The 12309-nt window shown below is 41.5% G+C and overlaps 1 protein-coding gene and 1 long non-coding RNA gene across 7 annotated transcripts; both read left to right on the plus strand.

The window, feature by feature from the left end:
• Positions 1-1198: 1198 nt before the first annotated feature.
• Positions 1199-7596, plus strand: LOC106608985 (uncharacterized). 5 transcript variants are annotated; one of them, XM_045721800.1, is made up of 26 exons: positions 1199-1234; positions 1360-1431; positions 1532-1581; positions 1656-1715; positions 1815-1871; positions 1950-2045; positions 2140-2190; positions 2281-2542; positions 2701-2763; positions 2867-2932; positions 3029-3085; positions 3206-3265; positions 3361-3420; positions 3559-3660; positions 3752-3802; positions 3926-3988; positions 4099-4197; positions 4290-4349; positions 4513-4578; positions 4676-4780; positions 4915-4962; positions 5050-5130; positions 5613-5684; positions 5810-5849; positions 5966-6023; positions 6170-7596. In XM_045721800.1, exons 6-26 carry the CDS (start codon positions 1990-1992, stop codon positions 6918-6920), a joined length of 2271 nt encoding a protein of 756 aa, XP_045577756.1. In that variant the 5' UTR covers positions 1199-1234; positions 1360-1431; positions 1532-1581; positions 1656-1715; positions 1815-1871; positions 1950-1989; the 3' UTR covers positions 6921-7596. The 5 variants fall into 5 exon arrangements, with proteins under 5 accessions (XP_045577756.1, XP_045577753.1, XP_045577758.1 ...); XM_045721797.1 differs by having other exon boundaries at positions 4915-5130; XM_045721802.1 differs by lacking the exon at positions 4915-4962.
• A 1113-nt stretch (positions 7597-8709) lies between these two features.
• LOC123743764 (uncharacterized) lies at positions 8710-11868 on the plus strand. 2 transcript variants are annotated; one of them, XR_006770601.1, is made up of 4 exons: positions 8710-9231; positions 9811-9986; positions 10119-10707; positions 10842-11868. It is a non-coding gene; the product is annotated as an uncharacterized lncRNA (long non-coding RNA). The 2 variants fall into 2 exon arrangements; XR_006770600.1 differs by having other exon boundaries at positions 9811-10707.
• Positions 11869-12309: the final 441 nt, after the last annotated feature.

A 12309-nucleotide genomic window follows, 5' to 3' on the forward strand; every position in this document is an offset into this window, starting at 1 on the left:
TCTACAGTCAAACAGTCCACACCTTTATTCCAGACTTCATCAGGGCAGAAAACAGACATCTTCTCAGGGTCAGATTTTGAGAAGACTGCTGAGCTCTTCAATGCATCACTCTCCAACACGCAGGATTTCAACCTTACAACACCCTCTGATGAACAGTATGATATTTTCCTGATGACCCCTCACGGAACCAAACATGTTCTCCAACCCACCCCTACTGCCTTGAAACATGGTACCCTCCATTCCAGATCCCTGTCCCCAACGCAGGCTTTCAATAGTTCCCCCCAGGTAAGTATTTTTTCCCTCACGTCTTCGTACAGTCTTTGATATCCGTGTGACCTCTCTTTCCATCATTGCAAAGAATGACATGTTGTGACCTCTCAGGTGAAGACCTCCAACAGCCCTCCCAAACCAGCTCCTCGAAAAAGACAGCCTGAGTTACCAAGTCGTGTAAGGACACCACCACCATTTTTATTTGTCCCTCTTCCTCCATGTATGTAAGCATACCAATTATTGTAATGTCTGTCTGTGATTCACTTGTATCTCATTGGGTTTCTGCTATGTCTTTAGACCGAAGCTGAGCGACCAGATCCTAAACCAGCTCCTCAAACGAAGAACACAGCTCAGGTAAGTTTCTGTGCCAAGTAAGTCTATACATACTCTAAGTCCATTCCTACCACAATCAGTTGAACAGCCTATAAATGACAGAACTTTTCTACAACTTTCAGTAGACAAGACGGTGTCGTATATGAACATGTTATCTCTCTCTCTGTTGATCTGAGAATAACATTCTGGTTTTACAGGACAACAAATTAGAGGAAGTGGAGGTATTTGAGAACATTCTTTTGACTGGCCAGGTATGTACTAGAGGGGCACCACTTGGACAGAATGAATGTTGAACTTTTATCTTTGACTCTCTTATTGACGTATGTACTGAACTGGGTTTACTTTGTTAAACCCAAAACAGGAGAGATGTGTGGAGGATTGGCCTGAAAACAGTCCTGAGCTCAATCCTGACTGGAAACCTGTAAGAAACATACTAATTTAATGGCTTTTTCTACATTTTCATTGTTTGCATTAAATGATCAACTCCTTGCCACACTTCTACCTATATTACTGTATTTTATTTAACATTAATCTATTTTACATTGACTAGCCTAAAAGATAATTAATTGTTTGATTATCTTTTTTCCCTCATCAGTCTGGCAAGCTGAGGCTTAGGAGGGAGTCAATGAAGGTAAAGTCATCACATCACAGTTTTTCTAAAATGTGTGCTTAGTGATGGTCAATTGATACTGAAGGAGTGACTGTGGATGCTATTTCTGTTCCTCGCACATCTGCTCTCACTCTCTCCTATCTCAGGGGGCAGCAGACTCTGATGGGGGGAGTGTAGAAGAACTAGAAGAGAATGATGCCGGAAAACATGCCAAAACTGTATGTCTTACACTCTGTATTTTTTCTGTATTTAAGTTTCTGTTTCTACATTTATATCATTTGTTTTAAACTTTTTACACATTTTCCTTTTTTATTTCAGAAAAGGGGAGGACGTTCAAGGTATCCTTTCTTTCCAGAAGAGGGTCAAAGGTAAGTCAAACTTTTGATGAATTATGTAGATATGTTCTGCTGCTGTAGTCAATAAACATGTTTTTATTCTATAGGATAAATATTCTGAAGACCTGAAGGATCGTGACAGCGGCACACTACGTCGAGGATCAAAGGTGAGGACTGTGTTATCTTTGATTAATTGTATGTATGATTGTGTAGGTAGCTATATGGAAATGCTTATTGTCGATGTTTAATGTCATTTTTTGGTTTAGGAGAGATTTTCTGAATCCAAGGATGGAGAGAGCAATAGTCTCCGTTGGCGGTCAAAGGTGAGTGTGTTCCTGTGTAACGATTGTAATGAATTAAGATGTTTAATACAGTATTCATTACTTTAACGTGTTGTCCAGGAGGGATTTTTGGATGAAGACTTCGCAAAGAAAGGGGTAGATGTCTTCTCTGCAGATTACGAAGATAAGGAGAATTACATGGAGCACGGCAAGCCGGTATTTCTTTTTAACCAGTTAGTTTTGAAAGACTGATTGTGTAACTTTCATTCATTTAGTATTGTACATTTTTGAACTTCTTTCCCCTTAACAGAAGAAATCATTCAAATTCAAGATGCCCCTTGTGCATCGCAGAGGATCTAAGGTATAATTGAATGTATAATTTAGGGAAGGGGTGTTTAAAATAATTTAACATTTGTTGGAATAACTTTTAATTTTTTCTATTTTTTTTTAGGATCGATTTTCAGCTGACCATCTTGAGAAAGCTTCAGGCCTACATTTGCCTCAACATAGAGCGAATGTATAATTTTCTTATCTGTGTGTTTGTAAACAAAAAGAGCCATATATTGGTGTACAAAATCTGTGTTGACATATTCCTGTGGTGTGTTTTCCAGGAGGGCTTGCTAGATGATGACTTTCCTCAGAAGGAAGAAGGATTCATATCTCCAGGGGAGAATGAAGATGAAGAACATAATGGGATGGAATACTCCAAACAGGTACCTATCTTCTTATATATATATTTCTAGTGTTTTTTTATTATGAAAAACTACTCATCAAAACCAAAGCAGATTTTATTGTATAAATGTTGTGCTGACAAAAGTTGGTCTTTACACTGGTCCCTGTGGAACACCACATATGGTTTGTCGTTTAACAGGCCGTGGGTTTGGATGAGAACTCTGAAGAGGAGGCAGAGGAACGTGATGGGATGGGTGGATTTGTATGTTTTGTCTCATGCTTAACACTTTTAGGAAGTTGACAACTATTTCGTATGAAAAATTTATTTAAAAAATTATCAAACTTTTATCTGTTTTTCTGAACAGAAAAAAAGTAAACGAGTCAAAATTAAGTTTGTGCCTCACAGAGGGTTCGCAATCTGCCTCGAAAAGGTAAGGAGGGAAACGTGTACAGTAGGCTAAATGCACATGCCTTTGTGTTCATGCAAAAACTGATATAATGCCAAGAATGTTTTGTTGAATTCCCAGGATGAACCAACAGGCGCTCATGGATACACACCTCGTAGAGGTTCAAAGATGATTCATGTATGTATATACTGTGTGTAGAAATGCTTGTGACAAACACAATATATTAGTTTCTATACACTTTTTCATTTGCCCATATGCAGTAATGATGAGTGTTTGTAGTAATTATGTGTTTCTTAGGAGAAACCTCTTGATGAATTTAAAGGTGCCCATGGTTATACACCCCGCAAGGAGTCCAAGGTACTGTGAGTTTCTATGCGTGTACTCTATGTACACAGTACTACTGTATGTACAGTCATATTTTAGTGTTTCAACATTTGTTTATTCTTTTGTAGGTTAATATTTTTGAGGAAACAGACGAAGTGAAAAGCTACACCCCGCAGTCACACCCCAAGGTTGGATGTGTGTCTGTGTCGTAATTGTCTGTGTAGTTTGTATTTGTGCCAACTCTAATTAGTCTATGCTGTTCAATGTACAAAGAAAATATAACATGACAGTATAAATGTTTAAATAAATCAATGTTTTTCTTTCAGCAGAGCTTTTTGGATGATTACTTACCTCAGAAGGGGGCAGGTTTCTCCTCAGCAGGAGAGGTAGAAGAATATCAACAGAATGTGATGGAAGACTGCAAACCGGTACTTCTCTCTTTCATATCCCTCACTTTCTCTATCTGCATTTTATTTAACCTAATGACATGATAAACATTGTAAACACTGTCTTCTACAGAAGAAACCATTCAAATTAAAAGTCCTTCATATGAATCGTCGGAAATCTGGGGTAAGGTTTTTGTTAGTTTCTGTGTGGTTGTGCTTTGTTTATATTTTTGGATAAGACCGTTTTTCTTTGTCAAACAAGATGATCAAGTTGTGAATGTTAGTGCATTATTTTTCATTCTTACAGAGTGCTGAGGAGAATTCTCGGACTAGTGGTACACAACAGTACTCCCCACAAAGGAGATCAGAGGTTCTCAAATTATTATGTTTTCCATGTGAGCAGATCTGGATGCACTGTCTATTTACAAGTTAGATACTTTAGAAGTTGGGACTCAACACATGTCTCTTGTTTTTGTCCAGGAGGGCTTTCTGGACAGTGATGTGCCTCAGAAGGGAGCAGATCTCTTCTATGCTGGACAGATAGAAGATGAACAGAATGAGATGGAAGACTGGAAACCGGTACTTCTCTTTTCCTTTATACAGTAGAACTTTCTCCTCTTAAACTTTGGATGGATCCCACTCATGCTCTAAATGTCCTCTCTCTTTAACAGAAGAAACCATCGAAATTTAAGAACCAACTTGCAAGTCGGCGCAAGTCAAACCAAATCCAGGTAATTGTTTGTGTAGGCCCTCTTGAGTGTATTGTCTGTTTATTAGAGAATGTGTCAATTTTATATTTCTCTTTTAACAGATTTACATTGCCATTATTGGCCTATAAAGAACATCTGTATTAGTTTTAAAACAAGTCTGTGTATTTTCATTCCTTTATTCTAGGAAACATTTCTATATGAAAAGTCACAGATTGGTTCAGAGCGCTACACACCTCGACGAGCATCCCATGTGAGGGCATTTCTATTGGTCCGAAGCTACGTCTTTTGTGCGTACTTTACATTTTGTCAGCGGAAGAGTGTTGACATTCCTGTGGTATGTTTTCCAGGAGGGCTTTCTGGATGATGACACTTCTCGGAGGAGGTCAGATCTCTTCTCAGCAGGAGGGAACGGAGATGATTATGGACAGGATGATATAGAAGACTGCAAACCAGTACTACTACTACTTTATAAACATCCTTTCTTCATTTACTGTGTGAATGTATTTATTTTTTTTGTATTTTTTTCATATATATATATTATTTTTTTTAACCTGCTGTTTATCTATATCCCAACTTTCCTCTACAGAAATCATTCAAATTTAAAGCCCCTCATAAGCATCGCAAAGAAACTAAGGTAATTGTGTGTGTGGGTGGTGTTACTGCCATATGTTTACTGATGTTTGTGTTGGTTTCTCTCTCACTCACTCACTCACTCACTCAGACTAAAGCGAGAGATGGAAGGATGACCGAGTACCCACCAGGAGCTACATCTAGTGACTACTACTTTTCAGAGGCTGCAGAGGTACACACACATCCAACATGTACATTTGTGCTGACTCATTGTCCTATATTGGAGACAGACCTGAAACGACTGAAAACCATGGGTAGTTGTCTTGATCGGTTTTGTATGACTGACATAATAGAGTTAAAAAAGCCACACACCCACGTTGTTGACAACTATGGTATGGGCCTGGCTGGGTTCTGTCTCCCTTTTCTATCATTTCACTGCTTAGGACAAATTGAGTGGCACATTCCCTTCAGTCATGTAACTGAACCGGATCTGCTGCATACTGTAAGAGGGATTTTAACTCCTCAAGAGAAATATGCCTCAGAGGGAGGGAAAGCTGGCAAAGGCCATGGTTCTTATAAAAGGCAGTGCAGATTATCCCTTTATAAGGATAGTAAGGTATGCACAGCAAATAGATTCAAACTTAACCAACAATAATCTCTCCTACTCCCTCTCTCACTTCTTTCTCACATTGTCCCCTCTTCTCTCTCTCGCAGGCTGAGTGGCGTTCTGCTCAGATTGACGAACAGCTTGCAGAAGGTCTGGAGGATGAGGAGGAGGAAGAGGGGGTCAGTATTTGAAGAGTCAAATATCGCTCACAAATCACCTTCTGCCCTATTTCAATGGTAACAGTTTGAAAATGTGACTGTGTGAAAGCAATGTCCAAAGATATCAGTGTTCCTCTGTCTCACAGGACACTGACAGCTTGATGGAGTGGTGGAACACTGTGGAACGTGAGTCATACACACGTGCGTACACATACACATGTGCATGCACTCACAAGCACGTATGCATGCACAAGCATGTGTTCACACACCCAATTTGTAATCTGGGAATTGTCTTGTCTCAGAATGGGATGAGCTGCCTTCAGATGATGAAGACAAGACGGTGAAGGACGATGAGACTAGGTATGTCGTCTGTGTGCTGATAACAACGTAATCAGTAGTCATTCTCGTGAAACATTGCTGTTTGAATACTTGTTCTCTCTGCCTCCCTCTCGCTCCTCTCCCTCTTGCCATGTCCTTCTGTCTCTCTCTCCCCCCTCCCCCTTAAGGTCATTCACCCTACTGGCGGAGAAGGTGCACCGCGGCCTGAGTGTCTTCAACAAGGTGTTCACGGAGCGTGCCGAGGTCCTCTGGCAGTACGTCATCAAGCTCTATGCCCTCGCCGACGACATCACCTCCTTCCATAAGAAGGCCAAGATCGGCAACATCACCGGCGGCACCACCGCCGCCGTCGGGGGAGGTGCGGCCATCGTCGGCCTGGCCCTTGCCCCCTTCACCTTCGGCGCCTCGCTCATCATCACGGCTGTGGGCGTCGGAGTGGCGGCGGCCGGCGGGATCACGTCGGCCTCGGCAACCATCTCGGACAACGTGAACAACATGCAGGACAGGAAGAAAGTGGAGGTGGTTCTGGAGGATTATGAGGCGAGAATGGAGGAGTTGGTGAAGATCTTGAGGTTCGTGTGCCAGGGGCTGTATAGACTCAGGGGGCATCCTCTCCTCCGGAGAGGAACCCAGCACTACTCTGGAGACTGGGAGGTCCGCAGGGCCGTTCAAATGGTCAGCCTAGTGGATAGACCTGTGTTGAGGGCCACAGAGGTAACAGAAGGAGCTGCTGTGGCCCTCAGGGGCCTCTTCAAAGGAATGGATAAATATTTCACCAAGGACTCTCGTGAGCTAAAGAAAGGGTTTAAGAAAGAGGTGGTGTTTAAGATTAGGCAGGTAGCTCAGGTGCTGCACGAGAGCCTGGTGGAGCTGAATGCTATCAGGGAGGAGCTGCAGGATGCTAATGGAAATATATGAAACAGTTCAACTCCCACAATGCAACGTGTCTTATGCAACTCACGCCCCCCCTCTACCGTCCAAACTGAGTTTTGTGGGAGTTTGTTTGTTTTCAAGATCTTTTAGATTTTTTTTTTTTTTTACATAAACCTAACAAGGATTTTCCCAACTTTCCTGTTCCTCTTTAAACGAAAAGGAGAAACTGAACATTTGCCTGGTAATAAATGAAGTTACAAACTCTGATTGCATTCTGCAATTTGGACAACTATGCAGCATAATAAGCTTTTACTTACAAAGAACTTTTATGTATGACTTTACTGGATTGTGAAGTAGTAGGCCTAAGATCTTGAATACGTGTTTATAACTAGCTTAGGCTACACATTCAGCGCTGTTTTTTAGGCACACAGAAAATCACCTGACAACTCATGACACTGGATTTAGAGATTTTGTTTTTCGCCACTGATTGTTGCTTTGTAAAGCATATTTTCAAGTTATTTCCTTTGTTATTGTTCATGTGATATATCATGTAGCCATGGATCTACTCTAGCTATTCTTTTAAAACAGAGTATATATTTCAACATTTAATAAATAGGTTATTTATCCTGTAACCAAATGAAATGTGCAATGTTGATGATAACTAATAGCGTAATGAGGCTGCTATTGGAATTGTGTTAATAAAGATAATTATGCATTTGAACTGGTTGTAAACTTTTCACTTTGAACATTTCAACCTTGATTGTTACTGATGTAAATGTCAGTATTTTATCCTCGTGTCTTTTTCATCAAATTGGAAATACCCAACTCGGAGTGTAACTAATGAGTGTTCGATTAATCTCGCCCAGGCGTCCGTGTAGGCGTGTTTTGCACCGGCTGAAAGTTGCTGCATTTCATTTGGAACCGGCTGACTCATGGGAGTGAACCGGGTGCACTGAGGTATAATAAGAACTAGACAAAATATGTGTATAACTAACCGACAGACGTTTCCAATGGGAACAAATTAATCATAGTGGGCAGAACAAGGAGGGTGGCAGAGCCAAGCATGAGCTAGCGAGGTCCTACTGGCATGTATTTGCATATTTCTGTTGGGGAACGCATACTCTGAAGTGTGCGTGTGCAATATATCAATTTGCCCTTGCATTCCAAAACAACGCTTTTTTTAATTTTCTTTGACAAAGGGTCAAATCTACAGAATTTAGTCCACTCTGTAACACATTCTAGTTTTGGAAACGGAACTGTATTGAGAGCAAATGTTTAATCGATGAGGACATTTGCATAATGTCGCCCAAAATCCATCTCGCTCCATCTACTCTCACGAGATAGCCAACCTTTGTTTCAATTTAATCTGCTCACGTTAGTATACACCATTTTTCTGACTGGGATTATTCCACCTGCGCATTAGCGCTCAGTGCGCACTGGACAAACTGCAGTATTGAGCAAACATGCTCCCGGAACTCTGAGCATGTGGACAGCTAAACAAGCCAACCAGCACTTCCACTGGGGTCATGACCTCAGAGCAGGAATATAAAATGTTAATATCTTCAGTTGTGAGTGATGGAAAACAAATCTGCCTCGGTGACAATTTGAATGATGTAATGGATGTTTTGTGCACAAAGTTGATGATTAAAGTGTCTTATTAGGAATTTTCAGATTTGAATTATATTTTGGGGCTGTCAATGGGAATTGTCTTTCTTGGCTGTGAGTCAGTTAAACTGCAGTACCGAAGCAATACTCTAGGTGCAGTCAAAAGCGTGCTTCCAGACCGGAACCCTGGCCCTTGGTCAGGTCATGCCCTCAGGGTTTCAGTTGGGAAGCAGGCCATCTCATGTACACAGAGGAGACTGGCAGTACTGCAGTTTAACTAACGCTGAGCCCAGAAAGACAATTCCCATAGATGTCCCCATAGTAAGTCCATTTTCAAAAATACACTTTCGTTATCACATTTGTGCCAAAAATATCCATTTCATTTTTCCATGAATTGTCTTTGAGGCAGATTTTTTTTCCTTCACTCAGCCGAAGTTATTAACGTTTTATATTCATGCTATTACATGGACGAGCTTGTGTGACATGCACACACAGAAGGAAAAACAATGAAAATCATTCATGCACTCTCGTCCAGGGTCCTCATGAATAGAAGGGATCCAGCTTTTGTGAAATTAACAGATTTGACTTTACTTAGCAGGTTAGGAGAACTTTCATAGCCGGTTAGGAGAATTTATACAGCAGGTTAGGATAATTAGGTTGTTAGGAAAAGGGTTAGGGTTAGCCGGATCCATTCTAGCCATGACCCTCATTGCGGACCTCCTCTCAGTGATCTCATATCACACAGCCTCAGGTGAATGTCATTTGTGTTTGTGGCCAAATCATCACAACTGTTTGAGGCTAGTCAAGCTAGCTAGTTAGTTGAGTGACTTGGTAATCTAGCCAGCTAACTTTAACCTAGTGGCTGTGCACATAAATTAACTAAAAAGAGAATAAGTTAGCTAGCTAACAGTTTCCACTCGTTACACTGGATAAAGTTAGCAGTGCGGTTAAGATTGGGTTAAAATCTGTTTTTAAGAAGAGAAATTGTGGAAATAGACAGGGTTTATGACTTTGTAGCTGTGGTAACAAACGTTAGTGATGTTTATCTTAGTTAACTAGCTAAACGCTACTGTAACGTTAATGTACCGGTAGACTTGCTACTTGCTATCCAGCCAATGCTAGTAAGGGTTTGTGTGTCATCAGTAGGGTAACGTTAAAGTAGCGTTACCTAACTAGTTAATAATCACTGCTACTTGCTATTGTGTGTCTCTGAAAAAGATAGCTAACCATTTATACACAGCCTATTTCCTTGTAGGCTACTAGCTAGTCATGTGAGGGTGTGTTTGTTTAATAGCTACTTGAATTGAGTGTGTGTGTGTGCTCTGAGTAGGGACTGTGGAGGTGCAGCACTGCAGTGTGTGTTTGAAGACTTTCTGTGTCTGAGAGGAGTGGAGAGCTGGGAGAGTTCAAGGTGACTGTGGCGAGGACCAGTTGCGGGGAGCATACTGCTGTACGCACACAGCCATGGAGCTATCAACAGCACTTCCTGTGGTATAGTCATCACTAGTAAGACAGGAGGGAGGAGGAAGGGGAGGAAGTCGAGAGACAGGTGGTGGAGGAAGTTTGAGATGAGGGAGAGTCTGAGTGTTGGACTTTCTAAGTCTGTGTTCACTGTTTTCTCTTTCTCTTTCCAAATAGCCTACATGTCAATGGAATCTGGAGACACTGTGGATGTTTGGTGTGGAGAGGACAGTGGACTCAGTGGAGAACATTGCAGCCACTTGGCAGTGAGGGGATTCGATTAATCTCGCCCGGTGCCTGTGTAGGCGTGTTTTGCACCGGCTAAAAATGTATTGCATTCTATTTGGAACCGGGCTGCCTCCCGGGTGTGGTGCCTCCAGGGTGTAAGCCAGGCGCCACACTCTGGCTGACTGCGAAGTCGGCTCATAACAAAAGTGACAAAGGTTAAGCACACGGAGTAATGACTAGGATTCTTTGTTTTCACATGCAAAAGTGATTGCTTTTGATAAAAACACTTTTGAAAAGCTCCTCCCTCACCGCTTTTGCCCGTTAATGTCAAGGGCCATAGATTGGTGCACCGCGGCTCAGGTTAATCAACCTCCCTCAGTGTTGGCACTACTGCTACATTACACTATTAGGAGTGTTCCAATATTTACATGTTTGGGTGTATGTGTGTCAAAGGTGAGGGATGATAAGCCGGGCTTTGAGAAGATGCATCTGGTGTGTTGAGGATATGCAGATGCACTCCAATTTCCTGGCCAGAAAGGTGACATATTAAGTATATCCCTACACCTTACCCATTACCCCCTACTCTAACCCTGGCCTAGCCCCTTACTCTCAAACCACTAACCCCTAAGTTTCCAACATGACCTGACTTGTGTGTTACACATGGTGTTGCAGGAGGTGTTGAAGGCGGAGTATGCCTCATACCTGCAGCAGCACTCGGATCTCCGCGCCATGATGGCTGACTTCTTGCAGTTCCTGTGACTATAAAAACCGAGTGACATTATCATGTTCACCTGCAAGGACCTCACGGGGGTCGCCTCCCGCCGATTCAACACCTTTTCACCTTGAGGACACACACTATGGCTGTGTCTCAATAGTCTAATAGCTTCCTCTCACAGGCACTTTAGTGAGGACAATACTATTCTGGTTGGCAGTCACTAGTATGTACAGTGGTGGCCCTCGAGATCTAGAGTACTGATCAAGTATGAATGCTTTTATGGATGTTTAGTTTTTTATTTTGTGATAGTTTTTACTGTCTACTGATTTTGTTTTGATTCTGAATTGAAACAAATTCCGATCAACTCTGTTGATATGGCAATCGCAAGTTACACTTATGTCAGTTGGTGTGCATAAATACAATTTATTATTTAATGTCTTGTATGTCTCTCATGCTTAATATCGGTTAATCACTTTATCCTTTGGTGAGAATTACAGTAACTGCTACTTTGCTTTGGCTCTGATGTGATCAACCCATACATTTCTAAGAAAGTTATACATGAAATTATGCTCGTCTGACTCAACAAGTAATGCTATTGTTTGTAAAACTTTGCTGCCCAGATTTCCTAGGAATGGGACAGCCTTTGAATAACACAATTATGTGTGTGTATAATACTCCAGACCATCTTGTACTATAGACTGAGACGGCATTGTCTTTCCATACCAAACTGTCTCTACTAGGTAGAGGAAACATCTCAAACCATTTGAGTGCAAATGAAAAGCAACATTTCATCCATGTATCTACTGATGCACTGGCACTTCAATGCACTTAAGAGGCAGGGTCAACTCAGTTAGTGGGGACAGGTCAGGACGGTGATCACACACCAGATACAGCATCGTTACACTCTTGCTCTATACATTTTCTAAGTGCTTTAGTTTCAGTTTAAGGAAATGTATTGTGACCTAAAAACATAATGTAGCTTTTACCAAAGTCTGATGAACTGTTGTCTTTTTTTATTTGATGTGATCAGTCTTCAACAACAAAAAAACTGAACAAAATCAAAAAACACCTTTGTGGTTTGCTGTAATAAGATGACTACAGTTCCCGGAGTACACCTGATGTTACCAAGCTACATCTGTACCAAGCCGTGGTTGCTGTTGTGATTGTGTTGCGTTAAATAGCAAATATCATCCAACTGTCTCCCGAGGTGCACATATAGAGCAAGCTAGAGCACAGTCGTCTTAGTCCTGAATAATGTACTTGCAGACAACATTTCTTTCATGTTTCCAGTGGTTGTGCTTTGTGCCTGCAGATTTCCCCTCCCCTCTAATCAAGATCCACAATCCGGTGGTGGAATGCAGGTCCCCACTCCAGCATGCTCTGGGCTCAAGCCTCATGTCCACCAGATGCATCAAACTCTTTGCA

Source organism: Salmo salar, chromosome ssa07 (assembly GCF_905237065.1).
Source record: "Salmo salar chromosome ssa07, Ssal_v3.1, whole genome shotgun sequence".
Taxonomy (NCBI): domain Eukaryota; kingdom Metazoa; phylum Chordata; class Actinopteri; order Salmoniformes; family Salmonidae; genus Salmo; species Salmo salar.